General features: G+C 38.6%; 1 protein-coding gene across 1 annotated transcript in view; it reads right to left on the minus strand.

Annotated features, from left to right (window-relative positions):
- The window catches only part of DNAH5 (dynein axonemal heavy chain 5), a 202,464-nt gene that overhangs the window by 46,658 nt on the left and 133,142 nt on the right, over positions 1–22,664 (minus strand). Inside the window, 6 exon segments of the mRNA XM_060145962.1 lie at positions 4,086–4,223; positions 7,384–7,563; positions 11,185–11,388; positions 16,751–16,927; positions 17,173–17,287; positions 18,695–18,926. Of these exon segments, the coding sequence (XP_060001945.1) occupies positions 4,086–4,223; positions 7,384–7,563; positions 11,185–11,388; positions 16,751–16,927; positions 17,173–17,287; positions 18,695–18,926 (1,046 nt within the window).

A 22,664-nucleotide genomic window follows, 5' to 3' on the forward strand; every position in this document is an offset into this window, starting at 1 on the left:
CCACTTATTCCACAGGAAGCGTTAGATTCCATTTCTGTGGGTCTGTCTCAGCCCAGCCTGTGTCTTAAGCCCTATCTATGGATTCCTCAGGAGGGACCCTGAGCCAATGGGCAAACCCTCCCCAGATGTTAATAAACTGAGAAACAATGGAGATTTGCATCATTTATGATGTTCGTATTAAAAAATTAGAAATAAAATATCAACATACATGCTAATACCACAACACACATAGCACAACAAAATACATACAAAAGAAATACATATCCCTACTTAAAAATGAGGAATATTTCTCATGTTAAAGTTCTAGCATCATTACTGCTTTGCCTAACTGCACATCTCCTTTTACTTTAGGTGAAACTTTAGATTGTCTTCAGGTCGTGGAGTCCTGAAGCTCATTCGCAAATTCCGGCCACGCTGACTTAGTAGGTCCCTCTCTGCTGTTCTTGTGTCAGTAAAAGACCTTTAACCGGACTTCCACACACTATCGCCACTCAGGGCTTTGTTCTTAAAAACAAACGGCTCCAGGGGCTTCTCTGGTGGCGCAGTGGTTGAAAGTCCGCCTGCCGAGGCAGGGGACGCGGGTTCGTGCCCCGGTCCGGGAGGATCCCACATGCCGCGGAGCGGCTGGGCCCGTGAGCCATGGCTGCTGAGCCTGCGCGTCCGGAGCCTGTGTTCCGCAACGGGAGAGGCACAGCAGTGAGAGGCCCGCGTACCGCAAAAAAAAACCAAAAAACAAATGGTTCCATTTCTCTATGTTGAAAAGACAGCTGCTAATTCTATTTGTAAAAATGTATACTTATGGTACAATAATGGATATGGCTAAAGATTTGGCTATGTGACCAGTCACTGGAAGTTCATGTATAATATTTATATATATTTATATAATGTACATATGGCATATATACGCTAAATGTCTACCAATAGAGGATAATTTACATAGATTATGGTATATTGTGAACAAGAATGCTCTGAAGCCATTAAAAATATAATCATTAAGAAAAATAATCATTAAGTTAAAGAAAAACAGTCATTAGCTAAAAATTCAATTTATAAAGCAGTATGTACTCAATTATCTGCTACAATTTTATATGGATTTTAAATATATGTAAATCAGGCATATGTGCAGATATGAAATGATAAAGAGTAAAATATTTTTAGGCTTCATCTCCAGGGTTACCTATGTGTATTTTCTATAAGGAACATGAATGGCTGTTGTAATAATAACACGATACAGTGTTTTTCAGAAGCAAGATATTTGTTCCAGTTTGTTCTAGTCTGCTCTGTTTTCCTTCCCACTAGAGTTAATGCAGAAAACCCAAAATCCCAGGTGAGAGGTGTACCCACACATCGACACCATCCATATTTGTTTGTTTGTTTCTCCCCAAGAAGAAAGATATCAGCTGGAAGTATAATACGACATCATTTATTTCTGCCTACCTTTAAAACAAACTTTTCACATGACAGATATTTTTAATACGTTATCCTCCCTAAGTTCCCCGTCCCCACTGCCATGTGGCCAAATAAAAAATGGCCAACCCCTCCCCTCCTGGCTGTTGCTTTCTGGAAACCCAGGCTCCTTTAGGGGATTGGGAAATGGAGGATGGGAGAGAAGCAAATGAGCACACAGGACTGAAAAGCAGATTTTCCCTCCAAGCCTGGCTAGGGGAGCGTGCAGAATTCCTTGCATTCCGCGGGTAGTGGCCCCGGCCCTCTCTCTCCTAGTGCCCCAGAGTCTGACTAGCTGTCCGGAGGCCCTGTGGAAGCGGACCCTCTGCAAAGGCACCGACTGCCCTGTGCACAGAGCAGCAGGACACACACCCCTGCAGGGACTGCACAGACCTGGTGGTGAGGTTGCCAGTGGTGACCATGAGCTGTAGACTTGAGAGCCCTCCCCTGGCCCCTGCAGTCTGTAACTCCCTGGACTCTTCACGGAGCCCCATGGAGAAAGAAGGAGCAACACAATGACTAAAGGTCAAGTTCACTCCAACATGTTGGGAGCAGGTGGGCACACAGCCAGATTTTGTTTTCTTAATGAAAAACATTTGACATTTGTTGAGATCCAAGTTTTAAAGTTAGAGCCACACCTTTATAGTAGCCATTCTTATGTGGTCCCTATAATTGCTTACCTAACAAATAGTGTATATTCAAAAACAGAAAAGCTTATTGAGCGAACTAATGCAAAATTGTTCAAACTGAACCATAATAAAATGAGGCTGTAAAAATATTTTTACGGTATGTAGTAGTGCTTCCTGATATAAGTGAGTGTCTAAATGGTAGAAATTAAGGTGTCTTCCTCACAGTTTCTAAAGTAGACGCTCAAATTGCAAAGTTAATTTTCTCTTCATATTATGGTAGTAAATTTCATAGAACATAAATAACAAACCCAAATAGGTGATATATAATTACTTCTCTAAAATTTCTGAAAAGCTCTTATGTTATTTTCAGGAGACTTATCTTTAAGAGGAAATACCATATATCTTGTATATAGTGAAACTGAAATGTTTATCTAAATTCCCTCATTGGGACCCCTATAAGGGAACAGACTAACAGAGCAGGAATCTCAATCCAGCTGAGTGAGGGCTGAGAAGAGGCAGAGGTGGGCTCCGTATAATCATCGAGGAAAGAACAGAGAGAATCTAGCTCTTATTTATCAAGCACAGGTTTTCTCAGAGGCAGATACAGATTTTGTGAGGCCAGATGCTTATCTAAGCTGGGGACCACTTTAAAAAAATCATTAAAGAATTTTTACAAATACCAAAGTGAACATGTAATGAGAATTGGGGAAAGAAATCACTACAAAGTCTTGATAATTGAGAAATTCAGGTACCTTTCCCCTGGGATCTCCAGGCATTTTTATCTGAATGCTTACACACAAATGCTTGTCAATCATAATCTGGTTTCCCCTCCCCACAGAACTCTCTACAACTCCCAGTCACCCCAGCATTCATGGGGCCTGTGCAAGTGAGGGAAAACTGAAGCTACATTAGGTTTATGTTAAATCTGCCTCTATTACCAGAAGGAAGGAGGCCCCAGTGGAGCCGGACTGAGTATAAATCAACTAAAGAGCTTGCTGCCCAGTGGAGAGGAAATATACGAGCCTTGATTCTGAAATGTGCTAAAGCTACAAACATGCATAGGTTGAGAAGGCTGTAGGTGGTCATTGTCACTGGGACACAGCCACGTGGTCAGGCACGTTGGTCCAGCAAAAAGACCCAAGTAGACATCAGAAGATCAAGGTCTAATCCAGCCCTATGACCAATGCCCATGCCTGGGAGTCCTCCTCTTGTCCTCTCTGGGCCTAAGTTCCTTTCTTTAAAATGAGAGTAAAATAGGGCTTCCCTGGTGGCACAGTGGTTGAGAATCTGCCTGCTAATGCAGGGGACATGGGTTCGAGCCCTGGTCTGGGAAGATCCCACATGCCGCGGAGCAACTAGGCCCATGAGCCACAACTACTGAGTGTGCGCATCTGGAGCCTGTGCTCCGCAACAAGAGAGGCCGTGATAGTGAGAGGCCCACGCACCGCGATAAAGAGTGGCCCCCGCTTGCCGCAACTAGAGAAAGCCCTCGCACAGAAACGAAGACCCAACACAGCAAAAATTAATTAATTAATTAATAAACTCCTACCCCCAACATCTTAAAAAAAAAAAAAAAAGAGTAAAATAAAAATACCTACCCTGCGTACCTTGAAAGATTCTTTCCAATATTAAATGAGATAAAGTGGGAGGACATGATTTGAAAAATATGTTAAAAATGCTGCACAGGATGCTGTTATCCTCACCGTTAATAAGGAAACTCAGAACATGCGTCTTCCAGCAGTAACTTCTGTTTTGGCTGAATATCCTGACCTCTCACCAAAGGTCCTCTCGGTGTCCGTTAGAAACAAACTCCAGAGCTTAGCGAGGGAGTATGTGCTGTGTGTGTATGTATGTATATGTGTATTGTATCGTATATCAATTAAATGAATCCCTGCTGGAAACCAAACCCTTGGAGAGAGAAAGCAGGAGAGGAATGAAGGGCTGACCACAGCCAGGAGGGCCTGTGACGTCACCACCCGCCCCAAACCCCTACGGCAAGAAGACAGTGACCTGCTTTTCGGTCATGGCCTGTTCATACTCGGCCTGCACCACATCCAGCTCAGCTTGCCTGTCGTCCAGCTCAGCCTGGGCCTTCTGCAGATCCTGCATGGCCAACACGTAGCGATTCTCCTGCACCACCAGGTTGGCCTGCACGGGACACACACAGGGTGAAGAGATGGGCAGCAAACCGAACACCCAGCATGTCGGAGTCTGAGAGCTCAGCAGCCACGTGTTAACACCTGTTCTTTGATCCGCCCCTAGACTCCTCTCAAATTGCATGGTGAGGAACAAACCTTAATGTGAACTTGACATGTCTATAAGCAGAAACTTATAATTCATTAGAAGAGAGTCAGCAAATTTTTTCCGTAAAGTGCCAGAGAGTAAATATTTTAGGCTTTTGGGGCCAAGAGGCAAAATCAAGACTATTGTTCAGGTACTTAATTTAAAATTTCACGAGCCACACAAATACAGGTGGTGGGTTAGATTCAGCCTGTGGACCATAGTTTGCCAATCCCTAAATCAAAACATTGTAATATTAAATGTATATAGGCAAATCACAGAACATTTTAATATTGAGTTGTAGAAAAAGAAATCTGAATATTTAGAACCATCTGCCTAGCAGGGCTCATCACTGTTAATGAGGATGTTAAAACAAGACAAAGGATGAAACATGATTAACCACTGAATATAAAGATCTAGGTTTTATGGGTGGTGATGGACTTGATAGCATGCCTGTCATTTGCATATATTGCTTGCCATCCAGAAAAGAACAGATACTTGAGCTGTGACCAAATAATATTTGCTTTTAGGAAGCTACTAAAAAAGACTTAAAAGACATAATCAAAGCAATATTGGAAAAAGATGAGGTGTAGAAAATAGTCCATGGAATTAAAATCCTTTCAAAAAAAATTTGAAATCAATGTTCTCCCTTTAAGTCTTACTAAAGTAACCCACTAATGTCAAACTACCGCAGCCCCAAAGATCTTGAATATTTTCTAGGACTTTACTCAAGAGGGAGGGGGATATATATACACATATAGTTTATTCACTTCATGCTACAGGAGAAGCTAACACAACATTGTAAAGCAATTACACTTCAATAAAAATAATAATAATATGAATTTTTTTAATGAAACTCTCAAAAGCTACTAATCAAAGGGTATAAAATCTTTCAAATCCAGCTGCTCACCTTAGAAGCCATAGGACTCTATTAAGATTACTTAAACTCTGCAAGCCTCAGTTTCTCCATTAAGATATTGAAAAACTACCTCCTAGGATTTGTGAGTGTGTGTATGTGTGTGTGTTTGTGTGTGTGTGTGTGTGTGTGTTACATAAAATAACATATGTAAAAACCCAAGTCTGGGACCTGGCATATAACAAGAGTTTGATTAAATAATACCATAGATATTATTATTTTTATTTTCCGTGTTCAATATTTAAGACTCTACTGTTGCTATGTTTTGCTTATGTAAACTAACATTTACTGGTTTTCAAAGAGTGTCCAAGGAGAAATCTCATATGAATGAAATTGAATAGAATCTAAATTGCTACTCTTATAATTAAATTTGTTTAAGTTTACTCACTACTAGAAGTCACTTGGCCCATCTATAGGAATTGTAAGATGAAAGAAGAGTCTCCTTCACTAATTAGTGGTGAAGAGGTTCCCACAGGAGTTTAAGGAGTGTCCTCAATCTCTCTTTACTTGGAAAGCAGGAGTTCGCAAGTGAAGCCCCTCCAGGAATAAGTGAAGTTAGAGCTCTTGGTCTGTATTTCTTAATATATTGAGCAGAGTTGCCGATGATAACCTGCCCTTTCTTTGTCTTCTACTTCCCTCTAAGCAGTGAATGTGTCGCATCTACATAACTACATTTATTTTTCTGACAATGGCAATTAGGAGAGACCTGACAAACTGAAGACTCCCAGATGCTGGATGCTCCTAAGGACACAGGGGGCACTCCCAGAACAGGCTTCTCAGAAGAGAAGCATAGGTTCCAGGCACAAGTAAAAGGTCCCCCCTCCTGACTGTGTTCCCTTCACTTCCTACTGTAGGACCTATGTCGTCCTGGGACGGGGTGGAGCCTGAAACGTACAGAATGTAAGGGAGGAGATGTCATCGTTCTCATGTAAGGCTTGTTCAGAGCATCCATTATTTTGTACTGGTTTCAGCTCATTTTATTTAAAGTAACTGCAACAAAATAAAAACTCCCCATTGTGAATTCGACTGTAATTCCCTTAAAGACACTTATGTATGCTTACCCACTGGAAATACTTGCAAAGGATGCCCTGTACTTTTCACTGGATATGGTTGTTATAATTCAGTCAATATCAGAATGTCTGATTGTGAGCTATGTTGGAGTCTTCATTGGTCCCCAAATCCGCAATGCCCAACAGGATGACATCAACTATTTGCTCTAAAAATCTCTGAGCCAAATGAATCCCTTCTCTTTTAAGTTGCCCTTGGACCCCAAGGGCCTCCACCACTGAATAAATGGCCCTGATATGGGAACAATGAGAAAATAAAATGGGACTTGCAACTGGATCCCTATGTTCTTTTCATTCTTGATTATTTTTAGTGTGATTATTAAGCTCCTTGGGTAGTTTATAAGTGTACGTGGATTTTAGTTGATGGTTGAGTAAGATCAGACTTACAAAAAGCAAAATAATCAACAAAGCCATAACGTATGAGTTCTGAGGCATCAGTATTTCATTTTCAAGACAGGTACTTTCCTCTCCATCTGCTAAAGACTGAGTGTCACTGAATGCTGGGGGGATGTGGACAAATGAAGCTGAGAAATGCAATTACTCAAAGGGAAACACTGGTATGCTCTCAAATCATTTTAAATAAAGGATGATATTTGGTTTCTTTCCTGAGGGACAAGAGGGGGAGAGGGAATAAATACTATGTTGTCCCTGCAGCCAAGACCAGACACCAATGACTGTGTCCACCCTGCCTCATTCACCTGAGTTCCTGGCAGGAGATCTTGGACATTGTTGGTGGATCCTATGCTAGAGTTCCCTGTGTTTCTTTTTTTCAAGTTGACATTGTGGGGGGAAAAAGTGTCCAGCAGCCCAACATGGACTTAGTACCCTTGTAGAGAGTCCATGCTTAAGGCTCAGACAATACCAATTGGAGTTGGATTACAGAGAAGAAAGAAACATCCTATGCTCGGTCTGTCTATCGCTAGCTCTCCCCGCAGACTTGGGTACAATAAAACCTGAGGCTTCTGTGTTGCATGAAAGACAAGCCCAGTTGACTCAAAGACCCCCCTGCCGGCACACGTCCTGCAGTTCCACCGAGGAGGCTTACCTTCAGGGGCAACACCTCTCTGTTTATAGAAAAGAAGGAAGCCATGGCCTTGGTCCAGGAACAAAGCCCCGCTACATTCCCACATACACGTTTAGCAGTTTCGATGTTGTAGTCTGCCATCTCAAAGTAAGGATTCAAAAATTCTATCACTTCTTCATTGATTGTGTCTTTGGGGAATTGCTATGGAAGAACGGAGTAAAATAAAGTCAAAATACCTCTTTCCATGAAGTCATAATCACATTATGCTTACAATGCCACTGAAACTGTTAAAACCAAGAATGGATGAATGATACCATATTTCATTGATATTTCAGGTTATTAGGCAAAAATCATATCTATTTAGGCATATGAAATGGTACATATATTTAGCATTGTATATAAAAATGTAAAGCATATATATTTAGACATAAATATTTAGCAGCAACCAAATGCTTAATGCATTCAGAGGGAGGTTCTATTAAACTCACCTGAAATGTGAAGAAAATAATTTGGACATTAGGCCTTCAGGGTGATGAATTAACTTTTAATCATAGAACTATCAAGATTATGAGATAATTGTTCTTTTCTGGAGGGATAGAATTTTAAAATAGTAGCAGAAATTGATTATGAGGGCCTTCTTGTATTAAGAGAGAAGACTGACCAAACAATGAAATTGGATCTTTGAAAAGTGGTGTTTGATCATCTAACCGAGGATAATTAAACATTTTCCAAGTAGAAAGAAACTTAGCACCTAAATAATTCAGAGAAATAAGCCTTCACAGAACATACATAACACAGAGCAAAACACACTTTCATCCAGACCTCTTTAAATGCAAGTTTCTTTTATGAGACTTGAAAAATAGTGAAGCCAGAAGAATATCTGGGAACAACAGAAGGATGGTGGTGACAAAAGGCAAATAGCAAGGTTGCTTCCAAGAGCAGTGGCTTTGCACCAGGTATATAAGGCAAGTGCAATTCCACAGCACATTTTTCAGTGGACGCTTTTTAAGCTCCCCCCTACCCAAGGACCACTGCCATTCCACACGCTCAGTCTGATTAATCACTACCTCCTATCCAATCAAATAGCATGTTATTCCTTCATGGTGGCCCTTATATCACAGAGGCTTATATTTTAATTATCTGAAATGAGTCTGTATGGCCCACTGGTTTCAGAAGCTATTTGGTGTTATAGCTGCTGTAAGGCGCCTCACAAGATGCTCTGGCCATAGCAGCCACTTGGGCAATGATAAATTAAAAACTGAATGAAAGACAGTGCTGAAGTTACTGCTTGGGTTATGGATGGGGGATGGGTATTCCCAGTTAGTTGTCTCAAGATCTAAATATTAAAGATAAAACAATATAGCTGCCAGAAGAAAACACAGAAGCATTTATTCTGCCTTAGAGATGGGCAAAGATTTCCTAAACAGAACACAGAAAGCACTGTAAGGAAAATATTGATAAATTGGACTATACTAAACTTAAGAATATCTCCTTATCAAAAGACACCATTAATGGAATGAACAACTAAGGCAGAAAGTGGGAGAAGATATTTGTAAACATATAAATGACAAATTACCCATATTTTATATATAAATTCTACAAAATAATAAAAAATTTAAATGTACAGGAGATCTGTACATTTAAATGTACAGGCACTTAACCAAAGAGTTCCCAAAGGGCTCATAAACTGATGAAAAGATTTTCAGCATCATTTGTCATCAGAGAAATGCAAACTAACCCACAATAATAAGACAACACAACAAACCCATCAGAATAGCTAAAAGTAGAAAATGGTTAAGACGTGGAGCAACTTATACACTGCTTGCGGGTATGTAAACTGATACAACAATTTTTGAAACCGCTTTGGCACTATCTACTAAGGCTGATTAAATGTATAACCTAAGACCCAGAAATTCCACTCCTGAGTATAGAGCCAATAGAAATGAAAACATGCCCACTAAATGACCAATATTCATAGTAGCTTTATTTATAATAGCCCAAAACTAGTAACGTCTCAAAAATCCATCAACAATACAAGGACAAACAAATTAAAGCGCATTACAGCATTTCACGCTGGTGCTGGTAGATATAAACTTATGAGAAACGATTACTAAATTTTCAGAAATTTTACAGACTTGTTAAATACAGCCATTATTTAAAATTAAATTATAAAAACTTACAATTAAATGTTATTTTGAACAAAAATAACGTATAGTCAAAAGTCATCACCTTCTAATTATTTTGCTACATTTTACTATCTACATTTTTTGAGGTCATTTACATTTATTGTATCTACCCGGTGGGACTACCTTATCACAGCATGCTACCATGTACCTCTTCCCAACTCTACATTCAGCAACATTATTTTGGTAGCTTGAAATCAGCCATTGTGGGGATATTTACACTATGAAAATCGGCAAACACTACAAATCAGAGCTTTTTCTTTTTTCTCACCAGAGAACCAGTTGTTAAACATTTGTCACACACTATTGCATATTCATCTACTGGAAAGCTGTGTAGCAATGAAAAAAGAATGAAATACTGTCCTGTGCAACAATAAGAAAGAATCTCACAGACGTGTTGAATGAAAGAGGTCAAAACAAGAGTTCATATGATATGATTTCATGTACGTAAATTTCAAAACAGGTGAGACTAATTATTGGGATAAAGGTCAGAATAATGTTTATCTTAGGGGAGATTACTGACTGTGTTGGGACACAAAAGAGATTGCTGGGGTCTGGAAATACAAATCTTGATTTCAGTGTTCATTAATAGGTATAGACATATGTAAATATTCATTAAGCTATACCCTTTTTTTAATTAAATTTTTATTTTATATTGGAGTGTAGTTGATTTACAATATACACTTTAAATTTGTGCATTTTATCATATGTAAATGTTACCTCATAATAAAATTTAAAAGATGCAAGTTAATACTCAAAAAATTACAATTGAGACTTGTGAAATAAAAATATATATGTACTCATATGCAAATAATATATGCACATATGTTTGGGTTCCTTAAAATGATTTTTTTAACTTTTACTGAAATATGCTGCTGATGATGTTTTAATATGCCTAAAATCTGCCAGAAAAAGCTCTAATACTTACAATGTCTTATATTTGAAAGAGAAATTCTACTCTGAAAAAATACGTAAATATAAGTTGAAAATATGTATGTTGACTATTATTCAGGCTTAAAACAGAAGGAAATTCTGCCATTTGTGACAACATGGATGGACCGTTATGCGAAGTGCTATAAGCCAGAGAGAGACAAAGTCTTCATGGTGTCACTTATAATAGTCAAACTCATAGAAGCAGAGAATAGAATGGTGGTAGCCAGGAGCTGGGGGGAGGAAGAAAGGGGAAGATGTTGGTCAAGGGTCAAGGGTCACTTATGCAAGATGAGAAGGTCCTGGGGACCTAATGTACAGCAATGTGAATATCGTTAACAATGCTGTATTGTTTACTTGAAATTTGCTAGGAGGGTAGATCTTAAATGCTCTCACCACAAGAAAAAAAGGAAAAAACGGTAATTATGTGAGGTGATGGATATTTAATTGGCTATTTATTGGATTTAGTGGATGGATTTTGGTGAAATCATTTCACAATGTATTAACATATATCAAAACATTAAGTCATACACCTTAATTATATAAAAGTGTTATTTATCAATTATACCCTAATAAAGATGAAAAAAATTAGTAAGTTAAAAATATGTCCACAGGGTAGATTCTCTTCAGAAACGTCCTCTATTAAAGGACCCAGATACTCTAATGAAGTCTGAGTCCCCTCCTAGCCCATCATTATTGAACCACCAACCTGTAAATTCTGTAAAAAGTTTCCTGTGGTCATCAGTTTTAAAGATTCCTGCCAGGAAGGAATTGTACAGCCTTTTGCCAGGTCAATTTTCACTGCACTGACTTTCCTCTGAAACAGCAGCAGCACGCAATCCATGATCCTCATGATGAGATGTGGGGGTCGGCCCAGCGTGCGGACAGTAGCAATGTCAGAAGGCTTGATGGTCTGGGGAGGAAAGGAGGTCATCACCCAATCTCAGACAAGATAAGTGAAAACAAACCTTTTCTCTCTAAAGGCTACTACTTCAACAGAGGAAAGAAAGCATTTTTAAGTTTGATGCAGTCATGGGAGGTAGATGCATATTTAATCCCCAAGAAAAACCACACATCCCCCAAAGTTCACATTTTTACAATTCAAAGTGACAGCCAAAGGAGATATAGTGAGAGGCGTGTTTGCGAGCAGATAAGGAGCTGTGACTTCTCTAAAATTGTAACAACTTAGCCTCAGAAAAAAACTTATCTGAAAGGAAAAGAATCGTCAGCACTTAAGTAGATTCCAGGGATTCTAAACCAGGAAAACTCCAGAATTTGCAGTGCTCTTTTTTTACTCATTAGTTATGTAGGTCAAGAATCTGCCTCTCTCTCTTAAGACTTGTCACCAGGGACTGACACTAGTTGTAGCCTCAGGGCTGCCAGATTGAATAGTTAGAGGTTTCTTAGCTGGGAACTAACCTTTAAATGATGGAACTTGAACGATAGGAATTTCACTAAGCTCTTAGAAAAGTTCTGTTCCATTTCTAGTACAGAGATTCTTATACAGAAAATTACTTAATAGTCACCTAGACTTGTTGTAGTCGATAACTGTTCTATCAAACTCTTTATGGAATAAACATTGGAAAAATATTAAAGATAAGCATATGACACTGTCCTATTTCTAGGACATAGTGTACATTAATTCCTTCTAGGTCTTGAGAAACCTTCCATCCGATTTGTATTGGCATCCCTCCTGTCAGAGAAAGGTACACAACCCCCTTCACATCAAAGCTAATGATCTTTTCTCTGAGAATTGGGACAAAAAAGAAGAAAACCACTGAACTTGGTCATTAGAAATGGAACTATCTACTTTGAAAAGGTTTGTTTCAACACACTAGCATTTGTGAATTCTAGACAGCTGGAAGTGAAGGGGAATTTGTGGTAAAGAACTGGAAATTGCAGATAGACCTTAATTTGAGATGCTTGGCTATAAAAGAAAGGAGAGAAATATAATACCTGCCAATAGGGAAAGAAGGATCAAATTAAAGTAGATATAAAAGAGCTGGGCATGCTTATTTCACTTTAGCTTTTTATTTGTTTGTTTTAAAATTTACTTTATTGAAGTATAGTTGATTTACGATGCTGTGTTAGTTTCAGGTGTACAGCACAGTGATTCAGTTATACATATATATGTAATAGTTTGCATCTGCTAACCCCAAACTCCCAATCGAACCATTCCCCACCTCCCCCTTGGCAACCACAAGTCTGTTCTCTGTGTCTGTGAGTCTGTTTCTGTTTCACAGATAATTTCATTTGTGCCATATTTTAGATTCCACATATAAGTGATATCATATGGTATTTGTCTTTCTCTGTCTGACTTACTTCACTTAGTATGATAATCTCTAGGTCCATCCAAGTTGCTGCAAATGGCATTATTTCATTCTTTTTTATGGCTGAGTAGTATTCCATTGTATGTATATACCTCATCTTCTTTATCCATTCCTCTGTCGATGGACGTTTAGGTTGCTTCCATGTCTTGGCTATTGTAAATAGTGCTTCAGTGAAAACTGGGGTTCATGTATCTTTTCAAATTATAGTTTTCTCTGGATATATACCCAGGAGCAGGATTGCTGGATCATATGGTAGTTCTACTTTTAGTTTTTTAAGGAACCTCCATACTGTTCTCCATAGTGGCTGCACCAATTTACATTCCCACCAAAAATGTAGGAGGGTTCCCTTTTCTCCACACCCTTCCAGCATTTATTATTTGTAGACTTTTTGATGTTGGCCATTCCGACCCCTGTGAGGTGGTATCTCATTGTACTTTTGATTTGCATTTCTCTAATAATTAGTGGTATTGAGCATCTTTTCATGTGCCTATTGGCCATCTGTACGTCTTCTTTGGAGAAATGTCTATTTAGATCTTCTGCCCATTTTTTGATTGGGTGGTTTGTTTTTTTGATATTGAGCTATATGAGCCATTTGTATATTTTGGAAATTAAGCCCTTGTCGGTCTCATCATTTGCGAACATTTTTTCCCAGTCCGTAGGTTGTCTTTTTTGTTTTGTTTATGGTTTCCGTTGCTGTGCAAAACCTTATAAGTTTGATTAGGTCCTATTTGTTTATTTTCACTTTAGCTTTAAAGGGGAATTTTCAAACAGAATTGGGCTCAATTATGTTAGGTACCCAGGTAAAAAGAGTCCGGGAGAGGAGTATATCTGAAGTGCAACTTATTTCGGCTAAGGATTAGATTCCTGTTTTTTTCTGCAGGCAAAGCAATATGGCTGTTATATATAAATACATATTTATATATATTTGTGTCAAGTCAGGTGAGCATTGAGATAGGATGAGACACATTCTTTGCTGTTACCTTATTTGTTGTGTAGATTTACGTGGCCTAATGCCAAAAGAGAATTTGGATGTACCCAGAACTTAATTAGTATAAATTAGTAGTACCAGACTTCAAGATTTCAAAAGCTCATAAAGAGGCAATAAAATGCAGACAGAACCAATGAAGGAAATTATTGAAAACCTCTCCTATATATTCCCTCACCTTACCCCTGTTCCCACACATTTCTGCATTGATGATTATGTTGAATATTTTAGTGGTAGAGATTACTAAATTAGAAGGATACTGGAAAATATTTTATAATATCAAAACAAATGCTAAGCTTTTAAATCTTGCGAAAATGTAAATGTGTAAGAACTGAGATACCATATGCTCAGTTCCTATGATGCTGTTAGGTATCATGAGTTCAATAAAGGTTTAGAAGTTACACAATCATTGTCTTCTCTCTGTTGATCAGAGACTCTCGGTGAAGCCAGAGTACCTTAAAAGGGGCAGGGGGAGGATGAGGTCCAGGATCTTAAAGAGATATCTGCACCCCCACGTTCACTGCAGTATTATTCACAATGGCCAAGATATGGAAGCAACGTAAATGTCCATTGACGGATGAATGGACAAAGAAAATGTGGTATTTAGATACAATGAAATGTTATTCAGCCTTTAAAAAAAATGGAAATCCTGCCATTTGCAACAATATGGATGGATCTGGAGGACATTATGACAAGTGAAATAAGCTAAAAAGAAAGACAAATACTGCACAATCTCATTTATATGTGGAATCTAAAACAGATTCATAGAAGCAGACAGTAGAAGGGTGGTTGCCAGGGACTGGAGGAAGAAGCAAATGGGAAGGTGATGGTCAAAGAGTACAAAGTTTTCTACCATACAACCCAGCAATCCCACTACTGGGCATATACCCTGAGAAAACCATAATTCAAAAAGAGTCATGTACCACAATGTTCATTGCATCTCTATTTACAATAGCCATGACATGGAACCAACCTGTGTCCATCGACAGATGAATGGATAAAGAAGATGTGGCACATATATACAATGGAATATTAGCCGTAAAAAGAAACAAAATTGAGTTATTTGTAGTGAGGTGGATGGACCTAGAGTCTGTCATACAGAGTGAAGTAAGTCAGAAAGAGAAAAACAAATACTGTGTGCTAACACATATATATGGAATCTAAAAAAAAAAAAAAATGAAATGGTCATGAAGAACCTAGGGGCAAGATGGGAATAAAGATGCAGACCTACTAGAGAATGGACTTGAGGACACGGGGAGGGGTAAGGGTAGGCTGGGACAAAGTGAGAGAGTGGTAGCGTATATATAGACATATATGCACTACCAAATGTAAAATAGATAGCTAGTAGGAAGCAGTCACATAGCACAGGGAGATCAGCTCAGTGCTTTGTGACCTAGAGGGGTGGGATAGGGAGGGTGGGAGGGAGGGAGACGCAAGAGGGAAGAGATATGGGAACATATGTATATGTATAACTGATTCACTTTGTTATATAGCAGAAAATAACACACCATTGTAAAGCAATTATACTCCGATAAAGATGTAAAAAAATTTTTTTTAAAATGAGTACATGGTTTTCGTTATGCGAGATAAATTCTAGAGATCTACTACACAGCATAGTGCCCATAGTTATCAATACTTTATTGCATACTTAAAATTTGTTAAGGGGGTAGAGCTTAAGCTGTGTTCTTATCACAAAAAAATAGTAATAATAATAAAGGGAGCTGGAGGAAACTTTGGGCATTGATGGATATATCTATGGCCTTGAAGATGGTGATGGTTTCATAGGCATACACTCATCCCAAACTCAGTGAGCTATACGGATTAAATACGTACAGCTTTTTGTAAGTCAATCTTACCTTCATAAATTGGCTTTTTAAAAGTGGGGCGGGGGAGATGAGGTACCCACCAATCTGAGAGACTAAAGACCCTGGAGGACTTCAAGGATTAAGGAGGACAGTTTAGCCAGTGCAAGGAGGGATGGAGAAAAAATAAGGAAAGATATATCACATAAAACAGTAGCATGAAAATTGGAAAGATAAAAAAAGAAGACAATATCTTCATTGTCTCAAAAGAGTAGAAATTCTCTTATACAATATGTTGTATATTGACTCAGAAAGCTTAAAGACTTAACTTGGATCAAAAGCATTTAGAAGTGTTTCAGGTGGTGTTCTGAGAAGGTGGTGAAAAATAATAATTACATTATCAAGTAATGATGCATGTTCAATTGAGGTTATATAACTTGAATTAGCAGTGGACAGATCAGCAGTGTTCCATTTCTTCAGCCACATTCTAAGCCAGGAATCAATAACATAAGGCAGTAGTTGAGTAAGACTAAAGAAAAAGCAATTGTGAGTCCAAAACATCTCAAATTGGGTCTTCCAAACTCGACCAGCCCTTGAAGGTGTGACCTATTTCACTAAACTCAACATATTTTCTCTGAACCCAACCTCTTTCCTAATTTCACCATTTCTGTTCTTGCCACACAATCACACTGAGTAACTGTGTTGGAACTCTGACATTAACGTGGTACGTTAGCTCGGTAGTCCTTTATTTGGATAATTCATATACACACTCAGAGAATGTTGTATCTTACCAACCTACTCCAACGTCCACAATGAATGAGTGAAAAAGAAATGTTATTTTAGAAATTTTACGTGACTTTCCCAATGTCACATAGCTTATTGGTTACAGAGTTGAAATGAGAACCCAGGACTCCAGATCACCATTGTATGACACTGCCCATCACTCATGAGTGAGGAAGATGAGATGTGAAGTGCCATGTGCAGTATCTAAAAAACTCAAATAACATCTCCAAGCAGAAAATATGACTTGAAATCATTCCAGTAGAAAGAGCTTTCATCTGAAGTGGTAGAACATTTCCTTGTTGTTATTCATCTTTTCTGCCTTAATCTTCCTCCAAGGCCCTAAAAGGTGGCATCTGTTATATCACAAAGATATACCTGCAAGGCTGCTTCTGCTTCTTCTAACGCTGGCTTTGCTGCTTCCAGCTTTTCCTCAGCAATGGCTTTATCTTTAGAGATGCTGTCAACAATGGCCTGGGCTTTGTCCTTCACCTTCTGTACCTCAACTTTGACCTTTTCGGCAGCCTGTGCTTTCATTGTCACGTCTTTTAAGACCTAATTTAATATAAAACAAAAAAGTACATCAAAAATTACCAAAGACCCAGCTGGAAATGCACAGTTTTGCCTTGATTTTGTCCACTTACACAATTCTTCGTGCATAGAATTAAGAGTATGGTATTCTAATGGAAATAAATAATTTGTACTTCCATGGTTATAATTTAGTGAAGGAGCATACATCATTAACATTTATGAGCTGGGAATTCAAAATGAATACGGTCCACGTGTCAATGTCTACTCACTGTGTCGGCTTTATCATTGGCCATTTGGAGCTCCTTTTCTTTCACTTCCAATTCTTTGCTCAGGGCCGCAACAGACTCCGAAGCTTCTTTTAGCTTTTCCAATCCAGTATTCATTCTGAGATTAAAAATCCAAGTGGGGAGTGTAAAATGTGTGGTTCTCGGCCACACTTTCTAAGCGCTGGTCTACTGATATATATAGTAATGGTGATATTTGAAGAATAATGTATATACAGTAGCAAACCCGAGAGGGCTTGACAAAGAGAGTAAATGTCCAGGCTTGATTCCACACTAAAGACAATTGTATGTTCTTCATAGACCATGTGTGAAAAGAGTTAAGTCTGCTAAGAACACTGCGTGACATGAGGAACGACAGTGTCTAGAATCTGTCTCATCCAGGAAACATGCTTAATGAACTTTAGCTAAAAGACAATAGACTTCAAATGCTTGAAGTCTTATCATGGAGAAAAGGAAATATATAACCTCTGTTTTTCTAATGAGACCAATGAAATTAAAAGAAGAAAGATTTGGGATCAAGCAAAGAAACAAATTTAAAGCCATCAGAACAGCCTCGGGAAGGGCCCGACTGCCTGCTTGACTCTGAAATAATGTGATCTTAAAGACAGGAGGCCTCAGAGTCATTCAGTCCAATCACCCACCCAGAGGTCCCTGATGTAACAACCTGGGCTGATTCTTGGCTATATTCAGGCAGAAGATATAAGTGTTCAGAAAAGAGCAAGGCAGAGCAGGGAAATTGGGAACAAGCTTCAGTGAATAGGGTTTTACTATGCAGAGAACATAAGCATCAGGCAGACTTTTCTATCCCAGACACTCAGAATGTGCAGGAAGAAAGAGATGAGTAGAGCGGGGAGGGGATGTCTGTATTCTCAGCTTTCTTCCAGGTCCATGGTTTCTATTATTGTCATTCAATATTATAGAAAGTGGGAGGCCACATGAAAACTTGGCAACATTTAATCCTATTGGGCAAGAAAAAGCCCCTAGCAACCAGGGAATAATCCTTTGAACAAACTTGAGAGGAAGGTTTCTCAGTCTCAGCACCAGTGGTATTCGGGGCTGAATAACACTTTGCAGTGGAGGATGGTCCCGTGCACTGTTAGGATGTTTAGCAGCATCCCTGACCGCTAACTCTTTTGATGCCAGTAGCACCTCTCCACCCTCTCCACCCTAGCTGTAACAAACAAAAAGGTCTCCAGTTATTGCAAAATGTCCACTAGGAGCAAATTTGCCCCTAGTTAAAAGCTGTTGCTTTAAAATAACTTTGTATTTGGGGCTTCCCTGGTGGCACAGTGGTTGAGAGTCCGCCTGCCGATGCAGGGGACACGGGTTCGTGCCCCGGTCCGGGAGGATCCCGCGTCCCGCGGAGCGGCTGGGCCCGTGAGCCATGGCCGCTGAGCCTGCGCATCCGGTGCCTGTGCTCCGCAATGGGAGGGGCCACAACAGTGAGAGGCCCACGTACCGCAAAAGAAAAAAAAAAAAAAACTTTATATTTGATCCTCACACTTACCTGTTGGCCAGAGTTTGCACTTCCACATGCTTTTCTCCATATATGAACTTATAGCCCTGAATAAAGGAGAGGTATGATTTGGGTGTCACATGGGTAGAACGTCGGAATCTCTGGAAATAATCAACACACTTCTCAGCTACCCCATCCTGGAAGGAGCCCATGCACTGGACCACTTCCTTCTTGGTTTCCAAACTGCAGTCAATATCATAGGAAGAGAGGAAGTGTTCAGACACTAGAAAGAATAAAGACAACAGCATGTGAAATACGAAAGAGAATTACCATTTTAAAAGTTAACTGGCTTGAGTCACAGATGTAGAAAACAAATTTACGGTTACCAGGGGTGAAAAGAGGCAGAAGGAATAAATTGGGAGATTGGGATTGACATATACACACTACTATATATAGAATAGATAATTAATAAGAACCTACTGAATAATGCAGAGAACTCTATTCAATACTCTGTAATGACCTATATGAGAATAGAATCTAAAAACAAGTGGATATATGTATAGGTATAACTGACTCACTTTGCTGTACAGCAGAAACTAACACAACATTGTAAATCAACTATACTGCAATTAAAAAAAAATTTTTTTTTAAGTTGGGACTTCCCTGGCTGTCCAGTGGTTAAGACTCTTCGCTTCCAATGCAGGGGGCACGGGTCTGATCCCTGGTCAGGGAACTAAGATCCCACATGCCATGCAGCGTGGCCGAAAAGTAAAAAAAAAGAAAAGAAAACAAGTTAACTGGATATTTTTATAAACTAAAGACAATTCTTAGGAATGCATGCCATTTTTATAGCCCCAGCTAGGTAGATATATGTCAGCATTTTTGGCCCCAGGCCTATGACATTAACAATTTTATTTTCCCTTTCATGTACAAAACTAACAGACTTTAAGCCTATCATAATTCTTTGTTTTCTGGTACATGTACAAAGAAGTTTCTTCTACACAGCTGCAGGTTCTGGTCAGCAGCCAGACTGTTTTATGGTTTACATAAGGACAAAAGTGGTACAAATAACTCAGAAATCAGTGCCCACCTGGTATTCATATTTAACAACCCCATTTATTATTTTTTTTAACTCAGAGCCTGAGTTAAAAAACCTTAATTCCCCCAGGCTCTGATTGCATTTGGCATGTGGAATGTTCATCACTACATTTTTTTATGCCTTGGCCATCTTATTCTTAAATGTGGCAACTGGCCATCTGTCAATTCTAATTTATGGTATCCTTTAAAAATGTATGAGTAAAAATCTTCTGTTGTAGACCTTTATCTTCCCAACAGTGCCAAACATGGGACCAATTCTAAGACAGCATTTCTATTATAAGAATAGCCCATAAAGTCAGAGCTAATCCGTCATCACATATATGTAGAGTGTGTGCTAAGCCCCCACCACTATGGAACTTGGTCTCCATCCCGAGGAACTTACAAGGGTTATACATAACCCAGTTAAAAATTATCACAACCATCTTTATTCATCGGAGAAGAAAATGGCCTACGGATTTCCTTTAAAAGTGCTAAAAGTATTGAAAAATGTGCATAAGAGCTGCAAATACAAATATGGTCAATAAGGAGGGAGGGAAAGAGAAGGAATGGAGTGAACAAACCTATCAGGTGATAGCTAGTAGAGAAATTAAAAAATGGTATCTTCTCACTGTTAGTAATTAAAGTTCTTAATGATGTAATTGTGGGGCAGTATTTACACCTATGTAAATAATAGAGACAATTTATCAGCTTGGTTACAAATACAGTTTACTGTAGATAATGAAAGGCAATAAATTAAGACACTCAGAAGTCATTTTTTCATATGAGTTAAGCAACCACTATAAAGAACAATTTAAATTCTAGGAAGTTTAAGTCTGGTTATTGGAAACATATAAACTATTCTTGCCTATGACAAATTGTTTGTAGGTTTTAACCACAATGGCAGCAATATTTACTATGTGCCAGGCATGATACCAAGTGCTTTACCTGGCATTATGGGATATTCTCAGGGACATCCCCACTTTCTGAAAACTTTCTTGTATTTACCATGTAATGATTTTTATCCTTACATGAACAGAGAGTATCAATAATGGTGACTTTTTCTTTATTTAGCAAGTTGTCTTTTTATGTCTCCAAAAAGTCAAAGAAAAAAAAATGGAATGGATTCTAAGTATATTTTTCCATATACCCACAATCTCTAATGCAGGAAAGGTTAAAAAAAGGACCAGTTCCTCTTAGGGTTACCCAAGCCTGCTGAGACTCAGACAAAAGGCCATGGAAAACCCTTTAGTCATCTTCAATATCCAATCATCAAGGCAGCAATGCCAGTTTTGGGGCCCAACTTTAGGCTGATGTCTGAGGTTGGTATAGATTATATCCTGGTATTGTTTGTTCCCTGCACTTGTTGTAGAATAAGGTGATGGATGTGTGGGATAGAAGGGAGTACGGTGGCCTCAGTCCCTGAATTTTGGTGCCCTCAAATTCCTACTTCATTTGGATTAAAAGAACTGAAGTAATAAAGTGAGAAGGGCACATTAGTTGCCTATCCAGTAGCCATACCCTCTCTTTGTTGCTAAAAGAATCTGGATTTTGCTCAGAGTAACAATCTGCCCAACTAAAAGTCTTTTGATTCTCCAAACCCTCATGTAGCTGGGAGTGACTCAGTTCTGGCCAAAGACATGCAGACAAAAGTCCCTGGGGAAGAATCCTGTCCTGACATAAAAGGCAAAGCTTCATGAGACAACAACAGACACAAAGCCTTGAGATGCAGCAGCCCTCTTGTGCCTATAAGAACAAGAGGCACACCCTAAGGATGACAGCAAGCTAGCAGTAAGGTCCTCACTGGCTTTGTTCTAGGCTGCACATCTGTGTCCTTTCTTGGTAGCAGGAAAACGAAAAAAAAAAAAAAAACTACTTGTTTATGCCACTGCTGCTCTGGTTTTCTCTTACAGCCAAACAGATTCTTAATTTCTACATTCAGAAGGCAAGCATATCTAATCCTGGCAGATCCTAAACCACAAAACTTTATTAATTAATCCTTAGGATATCCTTAAGTGATGGATATCACTATGTATATTTTATACACAAGGAAAATGAAGCTTAGAGAAGTTTGCCTGTAGGTAGGAGGATTGGAATTCGAAGCCCAAGATGATGAATTCCAATGCCTACAGCACCTTGATTTAGAAATTCAAATGCAACAAAACTATATAGAGTTTTTAGACTGTTAACAAACATTTTTTCATTGAAGCCCGAAGTTCAAAAATATCTCCTGATTAATGTGCTTCATAAACAAAATATGCTAGTTTTTCTGGGAAACAGTGGGAACTACGTGGTTGGTATTACTTTCTGAGTGGTTATTGTGTGCTGTTGCCTCATTTCTCTTTATGATACACCATTAGTTGTGAGCAGTTGCAGAAGCAGTGGTGACTAACTCCTAAGGCCAAAATCTTGTACAGTATAAATCAAGTAATAATTTTCAAGAGGGCCAGTTTCCTTACATAACTAAAATGGTCTTCTTTCAAAAGAAATATATGCCATATATATGCTATTGATTTTGTTGAAACTTTAGTTACAAATAAGGATGGCCTATTTTAATAATAATCTGCTGATTTAAAACAGAGTCTGGTAGAACATTATTAATTATCTTTACCTTGGAGAAATCTAAATGAACTTAATTGATTTAGTAGTGACTTTGCAATCACAGTGTTTCATTAAGAAATACAATATCACCAGAATAAAGATAATACAGATACTTAGAAGCAATTCAAAACAACTCCATATAAAGATAAAAACAAAGATTTGCCAAAACGGAGATTACTAAATGGTGGGAAGGACAAGAATTTTATGAAATAAACTAAAGCGTATATTTCTTTAAATGTTTCATCTAGAGATTCAGTCCATTTAAATTCATACATATAAAAATCTCACTTTTTTTCAGAAGCAATATAATTACTACAAAATCTAGTATTTATGGTATGTGTGGGAT

This window comes from Lagenorhynchus albirostris, chromosome 3 (genome assembly GCF_949774975.1).
Source record: "Lagenorhynchus albirostris chromosome 3, mLagAlb1.1, whole genome shotgun sequence".
Lineage (NCBI taxonomy): Eukaryota > Metazoa > Chordata > Mammalia > Artiodactyla > Delphinidae > Lagenorhynchus > Lagenorhynchus albirostris.